The sequence below is a fragment of the Pyrus communis genome, chromosome 12 (assembly GCF_041283825.1).
Source record: "Pyrus communis isolate YQ-2024b chromosome 12, ASM4128382v1, whole genome shotgun sequence".
Classification (NCBI taxonomy): Eukaryota; Viridiplantae; Streptophyta; class Magnoliopsida; order Rosales; family Rosaceae; genus Pyrus; species Pyrus communis.
In genome coordinates, this window is record NC_142576.1 from 18,794,892 (window position 1) to 18,813,757 (window position 18,866).

Consider the following 18,866-nt stretch of genomic DNA (forward strand, 5'->3'; position numbering starts at 1 on the left):
CGTTCTTATGATCAAAACGGTTTATATTATAAATTATCTTGTAAAGATCATATCTGCAAAAAAATATTAAAAAATGAGATCGTTTGTTAATCAAACTGACCTATGCCAATTTGAAACATACCAAAAACAACTTGAAACGTATCAATGCTAAATTAAAATGTATCCATTCCTACTTGAAACGTACTAATGCTAAATTAAAGGGAGCTTTAATGAAAAAAGCTTGGACCAACAAATATTTAACCAAAAACCATCCCAAAATGTTATTTAACCAAAAGTGCTCAATATTTAATAAAAAACCACCCAAACTATTGTCCACGGGTCAAACTTACAAGCCCTCACTACAAATCTACACTTCTGTAAATCTCCCTAAATGATTTGATATTGTCTTGACTCTTCACCAACCTCAACCCAGCAGGAAATTGCCATAATAACTCCCTGTCTTCATATCAAATCGAATTCTCCCATTTCAAAAACAACCAAATCAAAATTCAAATAAAAGTTGAAAAAGGAAGCATTCATTGGAACAAAGCCACCGAAACAAGTTCAAAGAAGTTTAATGGCAGAAACCAGTGAAAAAGTGTCTAAAAAAAAAGAACAACCAAAACATAAAACTGTTTTGGGATAACCCAAAACATAATACTATTTTTGGAAAAAAAAAACCAAAATCCAGAAACAGTGACTTAAATTTCAGAAACAGTGACTTAGTTTTAGAAATAGTCTATGTTTTAAACTTTGACTGTTTCTTTTCTTTCATGCATCAGTTGATTACATTTAAGAAACATGGTGTTTATTTTGCGATGAATCCAAATACAGTGAATTTCACTATTTCTTTTCTAGTTTACGTTTAAGAAACAGTGTGTCTATTTCATTTGGATCCAAAAAGAGTGATTTAGATTTCAGAAATAGTGTTACTTAAAATTCAGAAACAGTGACCCGTCGTTATTATTGAATAGCATGCAGATCTCAAATTTATTTTCTGGAGAAATAAACGATGAACTCCACTGATGATGAAAATTGAAAAACAGTACCTTGAATACACTATGAATACTATTGACAATCACATTTCAACGAAATAATACAAAATATAAATGAAATAGCATGAGGATCTATATTTTTTTTCAAAGAAAAAGAAGAAAGTTTGCAAAACAATGATGAACTCCATTAAAGACGAAAATCTGGAACTCAACCTAAAAAAGTTAGGGGTTGTTGAAGTGAAAAAAAAAAAAAAAAAACAAAGGGTTCCTTAATTCAAGGAAAGTGGGAATGTGAGTGGCAAACAAATAAATGGTTGGGTTCTGCAAAATAAGAAGAGAAAAGTACCAAACATCATACCTAATTAAAAAGAAGCAAAAATTTTCTCCGTTGTGAGAGCCCTCCGTGGTGAGTGTCCCTTCTCTCCGTGTGGGAGTGTTGGTTTACAGTTTTCAGTTTCTTTTATTTTCTTTTTCTGTCTAGGGTGGGGTGACTAGAGGTGTATTCTGGTGGGGTAGGGAGTTCCTTTTGGTTAGGGGTTTGGGTCACCTGTAATTATTGGAGCTCTGGGGTGTGGGTGCTGGGGGATGCGGACCTTCAATCCATCATTGATGGAGGGGGTTGGGGGTATTTATTACCGGATGTCACCTAACACAGTTAATGAAATTAAATGCAGATTACCTACTGCTAAATCTGATCTCTGGAGCAGGAGTAAAAACCTTCTGGGAAGGTACGAAGGCCTAAATATTACTATCCTCTCTGTGGTATTTCTGATTGTTGTTCAGTTGGAAAAAAGGAAAACAAGCAATACATCAGAGGCAAGAGACCACGTTTGGAGAACCAAGGTAAGCACTGAGTATACAAAAGCAAACTGTATATACGCTGATTGCCAGGAGAAGGGAGATAGAGATAGTTTCTGGATAATGGCGAATCAGGAAGTGGATGAGCTGGTGGTCCACCTGGAGAAGTCAATGGAGATAACGACAATGGAACGTGGGATAAAGCTGGTGGGGACTGCCCTAACCAACAAAGTGCTGAATAAATGGGGAGTCAGGAACATCCTTAGAGCTGCGTGGAAGGAGATGGGCGACCTTGAAATTAAATGGGCCCATGACAATACCTTTATAATCACAGTGAAGGATGAAAGCTCGGCTGAGAGGATTTTGAGTCAGGTCCCATGGGCGGTGATGAAGCAGAACTTTTCCATTAAAAGGTGGCCATCAGAGCTTGCGATAGAGGAAATCCCAATGGAGCTGACCAAATCCGGGGGGTGCCTCTATGTTTGTGTACAGAAAAAAATGTGAGACGATTGGCCAAAGAGATTGGAGAGTTAGTGGAGATTGAGGACCCAGCAAAGGCTCGCGGTTTCCTCAGGGTACGGGTGATAATCAATACAAAAAATCCTTTAGCTAAAGGATGCTGGATACCGCGGGAGAGTAATACGGATTCGTGGATTGAATTTCGATACGAAAGGCTTCAGGACTTCTGCTACAAATGTGGGAGGATAGGACATGCAAATAACGAGTGTTCTTTTGAGACTGGGCAGAGCTCCACTGCGGGGTATGGTGAATGGACGAAAACGGGACCTATTAGAGATGAAAGTGTCAAGCCAAAACCACTGGTGGTTAATATGGGAGAGAGAAGTCTTGCAAGAGCCATCAGAGGAGGGGACCAGAACATTATGCAACGGCGCGTGGTGACCACGGAGTCCACTGGGCGTCTGGAAGTGGGAGGGCCAGTGAGGGAGACAACAATCCAGGCGGAGGCACACAATACAAGGAGAGGTCAGAGAACGTGGCATAGGATGAAGAATAGAAATGAGGGTCAGGATGGGATCTCTCAAGAGTGGGTGGTAGATGGAAATATGGCCCACGTGGCCCATCAAGTGTTTATGGGAATGGGGTGTTTGGGCCCTCAGCCCACTACAATATTTAATTATCCTAGCCCACATTTTCTCTCCCAGGCAGCCCGATTTCAAGAGATACAGGAAATGAGAGAAAATATTCTAAGCCAAAGCAGGGGAAAAAGGGGAAACATTTTCAATATCAACGAAGGTAGTTCGAATGAGGGCAAAATACCTGAATCAGATACTACTGCATCGGCTTCTAGACATGAATTGCGACTGAGTGGAACTGTGCCGAGGATTGAGTTTAGTGGGCAACATTGGAGACCGGAAGGAGCGTGGAGCAGCGGAGCTAAGAGGGGCAGTTTGGAGACAAGGAATTATCCTTTGAAAAGAAATAAGCTGGGGGTGGGCAATGTTGAAGGAAAAAAGTTGGAATTACCAGAAGCCAGGAAAAAGACATCAGGGGAGAGTCAGTTAGAAGAGAAGTGGGATATTATTGAAGAAAATTCTGAGCCGAAGATACTTGAGTCGACAACATAACAGGAGCTCAACGGAAAACAGGGTGGTGGCGGCTGGCCCTCAACAGCCGCAAGAGAAACATGACACACCTCGTTTGGAACTGCCGTGGTCTAGGGTCGGACACTGTAGTTCGGGCTCTTCATGGGCTCATTCGAAAGCACAAGCCTGCTATGATCTTTCTAGCTGAAACAAAGATGAGAGATAATAGAGTAGATGGAGTAAGAAGGCGAATGGGGTATCAATTGGGGTTTCATGTGTCCCCCATTGGGAGAGCTGGATGCCTCAGTATGTGGTGGGATGATTCTTTAGAGGTGACGATTGATTATACTTCCAAATATATTATTGATGCTACAATCAATTATGTCGACTCGGATCGATGGGCTCGGATTACTTGGGTGTACGGAACTGCATATAGGAATGAAAAGGAGGAATTTTGGAGGTGGATGAAAGACTAGTTTAAGCCGACTAATATTCCGTGGCTTTGCGGAGGAGATTTCAATGAGATCCTGTGGGATTATGAGAAGTTAGGAGGAACAAGTTTGAACTATAATCGTCCAAGGTACCTAGAGGAATTCCTTAATGGTACGGAGCTTATGAACCTGGACTTTCATGGGCCTTGCTTTACTTGGAGAGGCATGAGAAATGGGCAACTTGTGGAGGAGCGGTTGGACAGGGGTTTGGCTAATAGGAAGTGGCAAGACTGATGGCCAAATACTATGGTTATTCATGAAACTGTTATTGGGTCGGACCACTGCCCTCTAATTATTCAACATCAACCTCGGGTAAAGAAATCAAAGAAGATATTTCGTTTTGAAGCTTACTGGGCCAAAGAAGAGAGGTGTAAGGATATCGTGGATCGCTGTTGGAGGCAACAATGTAGTGGCGATGGAATAATGAGATGGCAGAAAAAAATGGATGATTGCCGAGTAAAATTAAACAAGTGGAGCCAGCAGGAATTTAAATTGAGAGGGCGAGTTCTTGACGGCCTTCTCAATAGGCTGGGGGCCCTTCAACAAAATTGGAGCAAAAATTGGGAGGAAATCAAGAGGATTTCTGCGCGTATTGACAGATTGTGGGAGATAGAGGAGCAATTTTGGCAACAACGATCGAGGGTGAAGTGGCTTAAGGAGGGTGATGCGAATACGGCATTTTCCCATCACACTACGATTCAACGGAGAAGGAGAAATAAGGTAGTAAAGGTAAAAGATGGAAATGGAGTTTGGATTGATAATCAGAGCGAGGTTCAGAAGTATATTGAAGATCACTTTATAAACCTTTTCTCTACTTCTGGCCCTAGAGAGTGGGGAACGACACTGGACTGCATACAAAATAAGGTGAGTGCAGAGATGAATAACGGCCTGGTCAGGCCGGTGACAATGGAGGAAATCCAGACGGCAGCCTTCCAAATGGGAGGCATGAAAGCCCCGGGTCCTGATGGGTTCCAGGGAATTTTCTACCACTCATTCTGGAACTCCCTTATGAATGATGTGAATGGAATTGTGCAGGATTTTATGCAGGGGGATTTGGCTCCGCAACGTCTCAACTCGACACATATCGTGTTGATACCGAAGATTACAAATCCGGACTCGGTCGGACAATTCAGGCCTATCAGCTTGTGCAACTACTCCTACAAGATTGTCTCAAAAATTCTTGCGAATCGTTTAAAGCCTCTTCTCTCGGAGCTTATTTCCTCTACGCAAAGCGCTTTCGTGATGGGGAGACAAATTCAAGATAACATTGGTATCGCTCATGAGATGTTCCATTTTTTAAAACTCAGAAAGGCTAGGAGTAAGTTTGAGATGGGAGTGAAGCTTGATATGCACAAGGCCTACGATCGGGTTGAATGGGATTTCCTTGAGGCAGTCATGGAAAAGCTGGGATTCTGTCCCCAATGGAGGAACCTGGTTATGGGATGTGTCAAAACAGTGGAATTTGCTATAATCCTGAATGGGCAGCCAGGGAGGCCTTTCATCCCATCTAGGGGTATCCGCCAGGGAGACCCGCTATCTCCGTACCTTTTTATCCTCGTGGGCGAGGTCTTGGCAAGGCTAATTCAACAGGCGGTGGACAGGAGGCAGCTTACGGGTGTCCAGTTGAACTATGGAGGCCCGGTTATTTCTCATTTGTTTTTTGCGGATGATACTCTGATTTTTATGCGCGCGAATAAACAAAACTGTGACAGTCTGATGAAGATCTTAGATGCTTACTGTAATGCTTCTGGTCAACAGGTGAGTTATCAGAAGTCTTGCGTTTTCTTTGGAGCTAACGTGCCGAGATGCCTATCGGGGGAGCTAAGTCACATCGTTGGTATGCCTTTGGCGGAGGATCCGGGGAAGTACCTTGGTCTCCCTTCTTTCTGGGGTCAATCAAAAAAACAGGGGCTTGCTTACGTGAAAGGCAGGATTCTAGAAAAGGTTCAGGGATGGAAACAATGCACCCTCTCTCAAGCAGAGAAAGAAATAATGATTAAGGCTGTGATTCAAGCAATCCCTGCGTATCCAATGCATCTCTTTAAATTCCCTACTACTCTATGTTCGGAATTTGACGCCTTAATTGCTGATTTTTGGTGGGGAAAGAAGGGGGGGGGAGAAGAGTATCCACTGGGTGTCTCGTGGTCTTTTGGGGTACCCGAAACAGGAAGGAGGTATGGGGTTTCGGAATTTTCAAGATTTTAATGATGCTCTGCTTGCTAAACAGTGCTAGAGATTGATTCATGAGCTAAACTCGCTTTGGGCGCAGCTTCTTAAGGCCCGTTATTTTCCTCAATGCTCTTTCCTGGATGCTAAGTTGGGGGGGAGAGCGTCTTGGGGTTGGTCCAGTCTATTGGTTGGGCGAGAGATTCTTCTGAGAGGTGCTCATTGGCAGATAATGAATGGTCGAAGTGTCAGGCTATGGCTAGATAGATGGTTGCCGACTATCCCTGCTGGGAAACCTTCGGCCATTGGGGACGTGCGGGTGTCTAGGAACATGCAGGTGAATACAATGATTAATGATTTGTCCGGATCTTGGGATATTGAGGCCATTAAGCCTCTTATTGCTTCGGAGGACTATGAGGCCATTCTGGATACTTACATCAGAGATAGGCATCGGGAGGATAGGATTATTTGGCCGGCTACGAGGAATGGGGTGTACTCTGTGAGATCTGGTTATCATTGGAAGCATGCTTGCTCGAGCCCTATGATTGGTAGAGCCTCCTTGTCTTCCTCTGTAATCCCGAACAAAGTCTGGAGATGCGTTTGGCATTTGATGACTACTCCGAAGGTACGTAATTTTATGTGGAGGGCTTTGAATTGCGCTTTGGCCACGATGGAGAATTTGTTCAAACGCCGTTGCTCCCCCTCACCGCGTTGCCCAATTTGTTTGGATCAGGATGAATCTATGGAGCACATGCTTCTCCTGTGCCCGTGGGTTGAGCCGATTTGGTTTGGTGGCCCGTTGAATTATCGAGTGACTAGAGCAGATATTTCGAATCTTCCAGCGTGGGTTACTTCCTTCATTGAGTCTAACTTGGGCTCAAAGGAAGAAATTGATAGGATTTTGTCTATTGTGGCTTTTACTTGCTGGCACATCTGGAAATCCAGATGTAATTTTGTGTACGACAACAAGCGCATTTCTCCAAACCAAGTCCTTATGGCAATTGTGACCTCGATGAATGGGTTTATGGAGGCGACTGGTGCATCTGAGGGTCGTCCTCAGAGGGGTCTGGTTCACTCTAGTCATCCTGCTCGCTGGGCTCCCCTGTGCCATCCTTTCATGAAGGTGAATGTGGATGCGAGTTGGGAGGCTAATTCTAAGAGAGGCTTTGCTGGAGTTGTAATCAGGAATCACGAGGGGAATTTTGTGGCTGCTAAACGGGTGCAAATTGGGGCGCCGTGTGTGGCTGTGGCCGAGGCTTCTGCGATTTTGCTTGGGTGTGAGTTGGCCAAAGCGTTGGGGTTGGAGGGCATCATTGTGGAATCTGATTCAAAGGAGAATATCCTTTGTTTAGCTCAGGGTTCTGCGCGGGGCAGCTGGGAGGCTTTCCCCGTTATTTCTAAGGTGTTGCGCCTTAGGGGAGACTTTCAGGATTGTCGCTGGTCTTGGGTTCCGAGATCGGCCAATATGGCGGCGCACTCGTTGGCGTCGAGACATAATCCGGAGATGTGCGACTTTAATTGGGTTAATCACCCCCCATCTTCGCTAGTCCATGTATTGAACAAGGATGGGTTACCCTGTCCCCATTAATTTTTGTTTTGGTTGGGGAGGGGGTGGCCGTGGCTTGGGTGCTGGGTCGGTTGTGTTGTTCCTCCTCCTTAGCGTGTTGATTGGGTTTCCTTTGTTGCTTGCTCTTGGTGAGCTTCTGTTGTGTTGTGGCTTCGGCCCTGGTTTTAATGGATGCCAGTTCTCAAAAAAAGTAAGAAGAGAAAAGGTTGGGTTCTGCAAAATCCTTCCCGGCAACTCCTTCTTCCTCGTCAAACTTCCAAAGACTCTGGTTCCCTCTCCGTTCTCAGCAAAGAATGGAGCAAGACCGAAGGAAGGCTTCCTCGCTTCTCCCATCACAACACCATCATTTGCGGTTTCAAACCAAAATATAAAGCCGTAGGCCTCTGAATGTTCGCAACTGAAACCTCCCCACTTTTCCCAGTCGTTACATCACCGGTCACAAGCAGCTGCAGCAACCTCCCCTTCCTGGCGCGCCATCCCATGAATTTCTTCGGGGTGGTCTAAACCACCCCGTGAAGTTCCAATCAAATCTAAGTGCTCCGTGCACTAAGCCACTGTAGCACTCTCAATCCTGCGTAAGTCTTGCGCCAGTAACAAGAAAGGAAGACCTCCAGTTCAGTCGACGGGTCGTGGTCGTCTTCAAAAGCCCTTGTGTTCTCTCCTATGAGTCAAAATATGCAGATACATACCAAAGCATGGAGCTGCCGTGTACCGTTCTCCCGCCTGGAGGAAAATGATATGCTTGGCAAGACTTGAACAAGCGGCCAATGTTCTCAAAATCCTACAAAATCCGAAGGCAAAAGCAAGGGAAGAAAGTGAAAGCTCCTCCAAAACTTAGAATGCCATTCACGTGAGCATTATGAACTTGGGCCCCATTAATTGAATATGGTGCATGAAATGAGCATGGCAAAATGGAAAAGGTTACAAGACAAAGGAAAAGAAAGAAAGGGTGCTCATCATACGGGATTCTAAATCCCATAGAAAGCTATCCAAGAAACACTCGAGGCTCCTGCCGACTCCCGCCTCTGTCGAGGATTGTCTCTATCACAGACACAAGCAACAAGTAGCAGCAAGACTGACTTCTATATCAATCTCACTTGTAGCCGAAAACCGGCAGGCGTTAACGTAATATTCTCGTGGACAAAATTAACATGGGAGCTGCGTCTTATATGAGTTCCACCAAAAGCTTTTTGTGCTAGGGATTCGAAAGAGAAGGAAAAATGAAGATTGTAAAGTCTGCAGAAGAAAGCTATAGCAGGGAATAAAAAATGAAGGAAGTTGTCTTCCAAGTTGCCAGAAGATTTGACGCAAACAAAAAGAAAAGATGAAATGGAGACAAAATGATAGAAGCTACAAGTCAAAAGTAAAAGAAAATAAATAAGTTTTCGTCAAGGAAAGCTTTGTAGAGTAATCGAGACGACGATACCGTAGTAGCTAGCTTTGATGTTCTGGCTTCGCAGCTTTAATAGCTGTTCTTCCTTCTTATTCCACCGAAAGCCTTGCTGTTAAGATAAGGTAAGTTGATGCCAAAGTAGTGGAGGATTGCAGTAAAAGACAAAAAAAAAGGGCAAGTGTGTTGTAGGGAAGTCAAAGCCCCCTGATCCTTTCACGTGTTTAAACGAGCAAACTATTATGAAAGGATTGAAGTGGATACAGGATAAAAGAATGATAATATCCTGGGTGGGGATTTCAAATTATGGCAAATACCTCAGCCTGGTCGTGCAAATAAAGCCTCTGCACAACGAAGGGAATGAGGCAATCACATGATGGTTCAAAGGATGAAAGACCCAACAATTAAAAGGGTGTCTATCTGTTCAAAAACCAAAAAGACAAAGCTAATTCTACAAAGGCTTATCAGTACTTCCAAGCAACAAATACAAGACCACCACGGAGCTACCAATGAAATTGGTAGAGAACTCTAAATTGGTCTTGTTGCGGAATAAAAATCTGAAGCAAAGCTTTCAAATACGAAGCAAGTTGAACTCATAAAACAAAGTTGCAGTCAAAGGGGGTTTATACTAATTAACAATTAATTGGTATAATTTTCCAAGTGAAATCAATGGACATGATCTCCAAAGTAAATTCGTCCATTGTATCAGTTGGCATATAATTGATACAAAATTTCTACAAAGCTAAATCAAATCAAAATGGCACAAAGCCTCGTCAAATAGCACAAAGTCATCCCAAATCTACGAACTACACCGGTTTGATTCCGATAAGGGTACATAGGTAGTCTGATATCAAATTTTAGATGCAACCGTGAAACCGAAACAAATCCCTAATTTATATAAACTAAATTCACTCCTGCTACTTTGATCAAGTAATTACAAATTCTACAAAGAGTAAAAGAGAAGTCTTCAAGCACAAGTTCCTAGACTTCCAATTAATGGATGCTGCTCATGCAACAAAGTTCCTAGTTTTATAGGGAATGTTGCTCCATGTGAGATTGAAGTAAAACAACAATTTTCTATTCACGTGAGCTTTATATTTTTGGACCCCGTGAATAAAAATAGGGTCGGACAACACAAAGTCACATCAAGTTTCAAATGACATGAAGCCGTATCAAATGGCAAATGGCACAAAGTTGAAGAAAAATCTCAAATTGCACGAAGCCATATCAAATATCAAATAGCACGAAGCCGAAGAAAAATCTCAAATGGCATGAAGCTGTATCAAATATCAAACGGCACAAAGCCGTAACAAGACTCAAATGGCACAAAGCTACGTTACGCTTCAACGGCTTAAAGTCCTCGTCCGCACGAGCTAAAACTGCACAAGGCATCAATCGCTCCAACGGCTTAAAGTCCTAGCCCGCCTCACCCGCACGAGCTAAAATTGCACAAGGCATCAATTGCTCCAATGGCTTAAAGTCCTCGCCCACATGAGCTAAAACTGCACAAGGCATTAATGCTCCAATGGCTCAAAATCCTCACCTGCATGAACTAAAATTGCACAGAGCTAAAACTGCACAAGGCATCAAATGCTCCAATGGCTTAAAGTCCTCGCCCGCATGAGCTAAAAACTGCACAAGGCATTAAATGCTCCAATGGCCTAAAAGTCCTCGCCCGCATGAGCTAAAACTGTACAAGGCATCAAATGCTCCTTGCCTGCACGTGTTGAAACTACACAAGGCATAAAATACAAACAAGTACCATATACCAAGGAACTACGAGTAACTTGATCCCTCAACGAGGGTACGTAGGCAATCTAGGGTTCTACCTAGGTGCAATCACAAAATCAAATAAACACTCAAATCCCCAAGTTACGATTTATTCATATTAGAATCAAAGGGTATTCCTTTCCCAAAAGAAGGGTTGTAATTAATAGGCGCATAGCCTAGAATGGGTCGAACTCAAATTAATAAAACCCTCTTCAAAAAAATGAACGAGGGTGAAATTGTGTCGAGTGAATTATTTGTTTACATATTGTGTACAATTTTTTGCTCAAGAAGGGTAAAATCGACAAATCATAATTTATTATAGTTGGGCCATTTTTAGTTGGACTACTTTAATATGGGTCTTGTACTAATCATTAAACAGAACTTATAACATGATTTTTTTTTTATTAAAACTAAAACTTTTCAAGCTCTTTTGATTAATTTTCCTTTTATTAAAACGTATCTATTTCAACTTGAAACATACCAACATATCGGCTAAATTATGTACACAATTCAAACTATCCTTTAAAAGGAAATGTACCACTAAATTCTATTTCCCAAATGTACCATGGTCCATGGTAGGTGAAAATGATGGAAAGATGAGTATAAAGTGTGCTAAAACAAAAAACTTACCCTTTGGTACGGATACTCAGATCAAGAAGTGTGCATAAAATGAAACATGAAGGAAGTGAATATGACCGACAAAGAAGAATGGAGAGTACCTCAACTCAAGCTGTACTTAGTCCAAGCAATGCCCAAAGACTCCCGTGCCTTTCTTGGTTGGACCAACCAGATTTCCGAATCCCTCTCCATCCGCGAAGTCATAAGTTATCTCTTGCGTTATCTATAAGCGATCGAAGTGACCTAACCTGGCTCCATCTAGAAGGGCCCTCGGTCATCTATTTCGTGTTTGGAACTCCTAAAAGAGTTTACGGGCCTAGCTCCCATATAGACAGGTTGGTTGATCGAGGAGTCACAAAGAGAGTGAAGTTAATGGCTAACGCGGGGAACCTTTGCTCCTAGGGACTCGCAGGTGACGACGACAGGATACTGTTTGTCCAGAGTTGGGAGACTACTACCGGGAAAGCGCACTTAGGAGCGGCGGATATACCACAGGAGGGGTTCGTCATGCTCCTAGCGCGAAAGCGCTAGCACCCGGGGTAAGAGTGGGCGGAACACGCAGGAAGAAAGCGTAGAGGCTCTGCCTGATCTGATCCCCGGAGATGGAAAAACTTTTGACCCTGGCCCCAGAAGGAATGGGCGCGGAGGTTGCACCTTTGTAATAGTACCATGATCAAAGGGATATAGCATTTCCGGCTTTTGATGTTGCTGCGGTGGCCAACAATGAGAAAAAATCTGTGGTAAGGACGAGACCCGAGTGCCAAAAAACATGAAATTGACCTGAAAGAAGGTCCCTAATGCCATAAGGCATCTCTCGGTAGAACAGGGCACCTATGCGGTGGGTTCGACTCCCACAGGAGCATAACTAGATCAAGTTTGAGGTGTTTTAAGATTTTTAAAACTTATCTACTACATTTTAGGAGATTTAGGATATTGATATGATAATTATTAATTAATTATAGGTAAATTAAATGGCAAATCATGTAATATTGCATTAAAAAGTATTACATATAAAATATGTGGCACCTTAATTGTTGAGGAAGAATGTTTAATTGAATACATAAAAAGAGCAAATGTTTAATAAAAAAATTAAAAAATATAGCTCCTATATCAAAGCTCGGACTTTTTAGAAGACGATATTAGCCAAAAGAGGGATGAGGCTCTTCAAATTCACTTTGTGAGGATCTTAGATTTCACATTTTATTCGTTCATTACACATGCGGCCAATTTACGTTAGGAACCGGAACCAGATGGGATCCAAATCTGCCAATAAAAACTAAAAACCTTTTCCCCTAACTCTTTCCCCGTCTCGCCCCCGCGCTGTGTTTTCCTCCACCCCACCATTTTCAGTCTCTTACCCCGCCCACCACCCCTCCCCCGAAGTTTATATCTCCTCTTCCCACCCGTGTTTATCTCCTCCTCCGCCCCCCCAAAACTTTCTCTCTCTATCTGTATACGTATATATTTGTCTCCCTACTTTTCGATTTCAGCAGGGAAGGATGTGTTAAGAAGTTTTAATTACTTGAAAGGATCTCCAAAACATTGAAGACTCTATGCGGGTCTGGAGTTGGTTGCTCGGCTGGGGTGGGTGGCGCAGGTTTGTCGACTGTCAACCCCTGCACGCTGGCAGCCGTCCAAGATTCACCGGCCGACGGCATCAATAGCAACATTGGCAACTGTCAGGTACCATAGACAATCATTCATCTGCTTTTTTTTGTTTTTTGTTTTTAAATTAGTTCTTTTAATCTCCTCATGTTAGATTGATAACACTAAATGGGAAGGCATTTGTTGTTTTTCTTAAAGTGCTAGAACTGTTATTTTCTCAGAATTATACTGTAAAAACAAACTTCTGGGTTGGAATTTGGTACAATGGAGGTCGCGGACCGAGAGAATTACTTAGGAGAGGGTGTTATTGAGGCCTATTCACAAAAATCCAATGACATTGATGAACATGAAGATCACTATGCTTCTGCGTCTTCTTCCAAGTCGCAATTCAGGTAATTAATTAACTTTATGAAAAAGTTAGAGAATAGCTTGTTTATGTATAGTTCTGATGTTGAGCTTTATTTTCAGGAAAGTGGCATTGAAGGCTCGCTGGAGTGATGAGACGGGCATGGCTGAGGTTGTTGATAAAAGGGGTACAATTTGGAGGACCACGGGAATTGTTCGTAGTAGCAAGCTCTATTTCTCCATAGACGAAGTTTTGTAAGTGAAAAAACTATATTTTAATTTTGATTGTTGTCGTAGTGTCTGCGGAGTTTCATGCAAATCACTGAAAGATTTTGTTTAGGTAAAACCGTAAAATATAATAGATTGGACTTGAAGTAACCCAACTATAACAATCTTGATTTCCTTCCATTTCATTGTCTTACTTTCTGCTGCGAGAAGCCTTAGATTTTGGACATGCTGTTTGTAGCTGAATATATGCCTTTCAATGTCTTGATAGCCTAATAGTTACCTTATGAAATTGTTCCTTTCAATAATTTTATGCAAGATTTAAAAAGGTATTGGTATTTGAATGAAAAGGAACAAGTTTAGGCTGCGTATTTGAATGCCAGCTTCAATTGACCAGCACATTTATCAAAACATGGGACATTTAAATAAATGTAGTGAAAACAATGTTGAGCTGCACATCTATTAGCCTGGGGAGTGATGGTTTTGTTTTGGTGAAGTGAATTTTATCCTGAATATTAAATTACGGTGTCATACAATTTCCTCTCTTAGGTATTTTTTAGCAGTCTACAAGTCTTTTAGCCAATTATGCAATACTTTTAGAAAATTATCTCCCAAATAACTGGTCATTGCTCCTTTACTGATTAAGTCTTCTTGGTTATCATTTGAGAAATAATTATGCTCACGGTGATGTTGACATTGTAGAAATCTTGAGATAATTAACCGAAAAAATGTATGCTAGCTTGATCTCTTCTTTGTTTTTCTTTAATTGCCTATTACTATTGGTTTTATATGTATATAATTTGTTTCGAATTACTCATAGACCGCATATCGGGGTTTTGGGAAAGTTTTAAGGTTGGTCTTAAAGGGATGCAGTGTAACTGTTTTGATAAATTTTCATATTATGGTCTGGTAAAGGGGTGCAGTGTAACTAGTTGTGAAACAACAGTCTCTTTTATCTCGTCAAATTCCAAAACTGTCTGGGAAAGTGATTTGCTTGGTATGGGACCACAATATGAAGGTTTATCAAATTTGCGATGGACCTTGAAATTTTTCCAAACCGTCAATACAACTCCTATGAGATCTACGAAACAAATTTTATACAAATAAAACAAAAGATGATAAGCAATCAAAAAAAAAAAAAAGGAAGGAAGATTGAGATTAAATTTGAAGGACTTGCATCTTTTCTGTTAATAGCCTCAAAAGATTTATGTACTAGCCAGCATCAACACGAGTATGATTATTTCTCAAATAATGAGCAAGAATGCTTGATCACTGCGGGAGCATTGATGGTTCCTTTAAAAGATGATTTTCTAAAAGTTTCACATAATTGCCTAAACACCGTATAGCGTGCTAAAAAACAAATACCTAAAGACAGCAAACCGAATGACACCACAATTTAACATTAAGGATAAAACTTCAATGACAGGGATTCAAAAGGTACAAAATAATATAGAATGTGAAATTACAAAATTCAAACCATTAGAATAAATTTCATCCGCCTTAGGGACTCTGCCAAAAGCCTTTTCAAAAGCTAATGCCGTTTACATGTTTGGCAATCACTGCCTTGCCGTCTATTGGCAAGCTAGTGATGTTGTAAATTCACCAAATTGAAAGCATCTCTTGTCAGCATGATGTAAATGTGAATTCTGGTAATGATCATGAAATTTGTGCATTGTCCCATTGAAATGGAAGTGTTAGCAAATTGTAACAGTCCTTTTAAAGGTTTTTGATTGAAATAGGGGCTTTGCTTCTTATGGATGATGGTGATATTAGCCTTTCCTTGGAAGACATGTATGTGAAGATTTCAAATGGAAAGCACGGGTGCAGTTGGGAGGAATTTCAAGCTTATAGGCAACTCAAATCTCTTGGTTACATTGTTGGGCGACATGGCATCCCCTGGTCTATGAAGATTGTGAAGAGTAATCATGAATCTGTTTCTTCTTACGGTTGCCGTGACAATGATGAGGCAGTGGACTTGGATTCAGAAGAGTCTAGGTCTGTCTTTGGATTGTTCAATGAGATGCAAATTGATGAAGCAAGGCTGGTTTTTGATGTTTATCTCCCAAACAGCAAGTTCAGGAAGTCTTCTCCTGGTGACCCAAGTTTTGTGCTCTGCTTTACCAGGTATTCATATTTTGGTAAATCGTAAGAATTTAACGAAGTTGATTCTGTTTGTGATTAGCTGCCATTTTTCCTTTTCTTTTAGATATTGATAATCATTATCATCAGATATGCCTACTCTTTGAATAGTCCAAAGACTAAGAGCTCGTTTGGATGTACTTTTAAAATGATTGAAAGCGCTTTTGGTGAAAATGTTTTTAGAACCAATCTTTAGTAAAAATGCAAGTAAATCCTACTTAATGCTTCTTGGAAGAAGCACATAACTGGTGTTTCTTGCAGAAAGCACTTCAAATGCTTTTAGAGCCCAAAAATAATTTTTTTTTAAAAGCGCTTTCAATCATTTTAGAAGCACATCCAAACGAGTACTAATATTTTGTGAGTATGAACAGATAATTCCTTTATAAATACAAAAACATGTCTAGTAATTAACAGTAATTAACAGATATTGCCACCTTGAAAGTTTTAATGGATCCCTGTTTATCATATTTGAAGAGTTTAGATTCTTCACCCAATATGAATTGGTGGTAGGAACTGAACATTTGCCCAAACAAATCAGTTGGAACTCAACATTCTTAAAAAAAGTTCTTTCCTAATTCTCTGTATTATTGAATGATCCGTTAAGTGTCTCATTCTCATGTAATTATATTGAAATGTACGCTTGGCTTCTCTCTTTTAGGGGTCATCCACCATCCAAAGCAGACCTAGAAGCCCTCGAGAGACGATGCAGGAACATTCCCGTGAAGGTTTGTCATGTGGAGCAGGGGGGTGTGAGTTTATTTTCCTTTGACAAGGTGGAACTTCCAATTCTTCCTTGATACCTGGATTTGGTGATGTTTTATATTACACGAGTCGACGCTACACCAACAACATGTTAACATCAATCTTTGCTAAAAGCATATTTGTATTCTTCAAGTTACTTGAAGCAGATCCTGCATTGTTTTTGTACAACTTGTCTACTTTTGCTAATCTCCTCAGTTCAACATAGGTTTATTCATTTGATCCCCAAAATAAGAAGAGAGGCTCTTTTCATACGTTGGTAGGTTTTCCTACTTTTCTATTTTTACTAAAGGAAATTTTGTTCAGTAAATAATTTCATATTTCGTCATAGATAAGTCATACATTCTTTCATCTCCTCCAGGGTTGCTACTGTTTATGTCTCGTTCGCAGTAGTTGAGATCATCAACATTAGAAACCAAAAAGATTCTCAATTCTTCTTCTTCCCGCTCGATGCAAAAGCAGGAATATCAAGAATAGGTGAGGTTAAGGTCGAATTTGAAGTCATGTCAGAACAAGAGAAACACGAGCGAGAATTCGGACTCATTGAATCTTGACATAGCGATTGAAGGCACATGCATGAACAGCTGGGTTGTGTTTGGTTGATGGATTATGCGTTTGTCATGAGCGTTGGTAGTGCAATGCAGATGCAAGAGCTTATGAACATCATGGCTCCAGGTAACTACAGCGTTCTTGCACATGAGCTCATGTTGAAAACCACTGTCATGCTTAAGGTAATCAACGGCGTGTCGCATTTGTTGGTGAATCTTAGCACAAACGTTTGATAGATGGCCTGAATAACGGGTTAATTACACTAACACCATCTGAGGTTTTTTGAGTTTTCACAAAACCTCCTCATGTTTGAAACATTACACTAACACCCCTTGAGGTTTTAATTCACTTTCACAAATACCCCTTTGGTTGATAATATGACTATAAAAAGACAAATATACCCTTTTAATTAATTACTTACAAAAAATAATAACTGTATAAATAAATAAAAAGAATATCAGATCATATATCAAACACGGCATTGACTCGCATCAATGCCAAACTAGTCCTTTTCAAAATCAAACACAGCGCCATTACTGTTGTCGACTTCGTACTTGAATACGAGTATCTGGCTGCCCATACTCCCACCGTTGATGACAATCCAGCACCATTTAGTACCAAAATTTCTCGAATTTGTGCGAAGACGAGAAAGTAGCATACTGTGAGAGCTAGTGCGATGGCTACTAAGGTGAAGATTAAGATGCTCGATCTGGGGTTGTGCTTGGAGGTGCAGGAGAAGAGATTAGATCGGGTGATGGGTTAGAGTTGGAGCTTAACTGGATCCACATTGTTGTCGTCGTTGTTGGCAGGCTTCAAAGTGACCCGTTTGCGGGTATTCAATAGTCGGATGAAAAATCGAGAGTCATAGGTGTTCGGGCAAAGATCTTTCTGGAAAGGGCTCATTGGCTCTCAGCACAGCTCCCTAAGGGATTGGCACTTTGAATGTGTAGTCGGGCTCTTGCTTGCTGATGTGCAGCAAGAAGAGGACAAAGTTAGTTCTTAAAGGTGCCTTTGTAGGGCCTTAGGTGTAAGCCTTGAGGCTTGCAATCAAAACTAACTGAGTGCTAGGCATGCCATTGCTATCTCAGTATAGCATATGTAGAAACAAGTGTGTTTAGTTGATTACTTCTGCCCCAAGTTATTCAGACTTCTTGTTATCAAAGGATTGTCGTGGATGGGTTAAGTCCACATTAAGTTCTTTTTCTTGCCTTGTGACCAAGGACTTTCAGTTCATAATCTTGTATGTTTGAGTGAAAGGAGTCCAGATCCCCTTAAGTCATCTACTCGCTTCTTAATTGGTTTTAAATGAAGGCATATCCATTAAAGTGACCAGATCCAAGCACAAATGAGACTATTAAAGTAGGAAAACAGATGAATATGACTTGAATACATATTGGAAAATACATTAAGTAGTAGATCTATTAACTTATAAAGCAAACAAAGAGCTTTGAGCTAAATTCACCTTGTCAGGTAAGGTTGAACTTCTTGCAATCACTTCTTTTTAGAGTTTACAAGGTTTATACTCTTAAAAAGGATGGATGGTAAACAAGTTTACACAAGGGAACCGATACTACGCCGCTAGGGGTGATAGCAGAGCTTTTAAACTAGACAAAAAATGGCTTTTGTAGGGAATGATCCTGAAAATGACTGAGATCTGGGCTAATTATCACTTTTAGATGCAAATCTGGCTTGAGAGCAGAGTTTGTATGTTTGTTTGTTTGATTGGTTAAGTGTCTTTGTCTCTGGGGGCCTTTTCCTCATTTTATAGGCAGATTAGCCCGACTGCAGTAGCTTCACTCTTGCCCGAAAGCAATTGGAGGGTAGTGACTCATCAGCTTTTTACTTGTATTGCCATTGAAAAGTGTTTTTTGGCTGATTGTGAGTTAGTCCTCATCACATGACATTTAAATCATAGGCACGTGACCT

The 18,866-nt window shown here is 41.1% G+C and overlaps 1 protein-coding gene across 2 annotated transcripts; it reads left to right on the forward strand.

Moving 5' to 3' along the window:
- The first annotated feature begins 12,461 nt into the window (after positions 1-12,461).
- Positions 12,462-16,645, forward strand: LOC137746012 (uncharacterized). Of its 2 annotated transcripts, none has more exons than XM_088680734.1 (5): positions 12,462-13,001; positions 13,145-13,315; positions 13,392-13,523; positions 15,216-15,631; positions 16,291-16,645. In XM_088680734.1, exons 2-5 carry the CDS (start codon positions 13,188-13,190, stop codon positions 16,317-16,319), a joined length of 705 nt encoding a protein of 234 aa, XP_088536860.1. In that variant the 5' UTR covers positions 12,462-13,001; positions 13,145-13,187; the 3' UTR covers positions 16,320-16,645. The 2 variants fall into 2 exon arrangements, with proteins under 2 accessions (XP_088536860.1, XP_068342156.2); XM_068486055.2 differs by having other exon boundaries at positions 15,216-15,617.
- Positions 16,646-18,866: the final 2,221 nt, after the last annotated feature.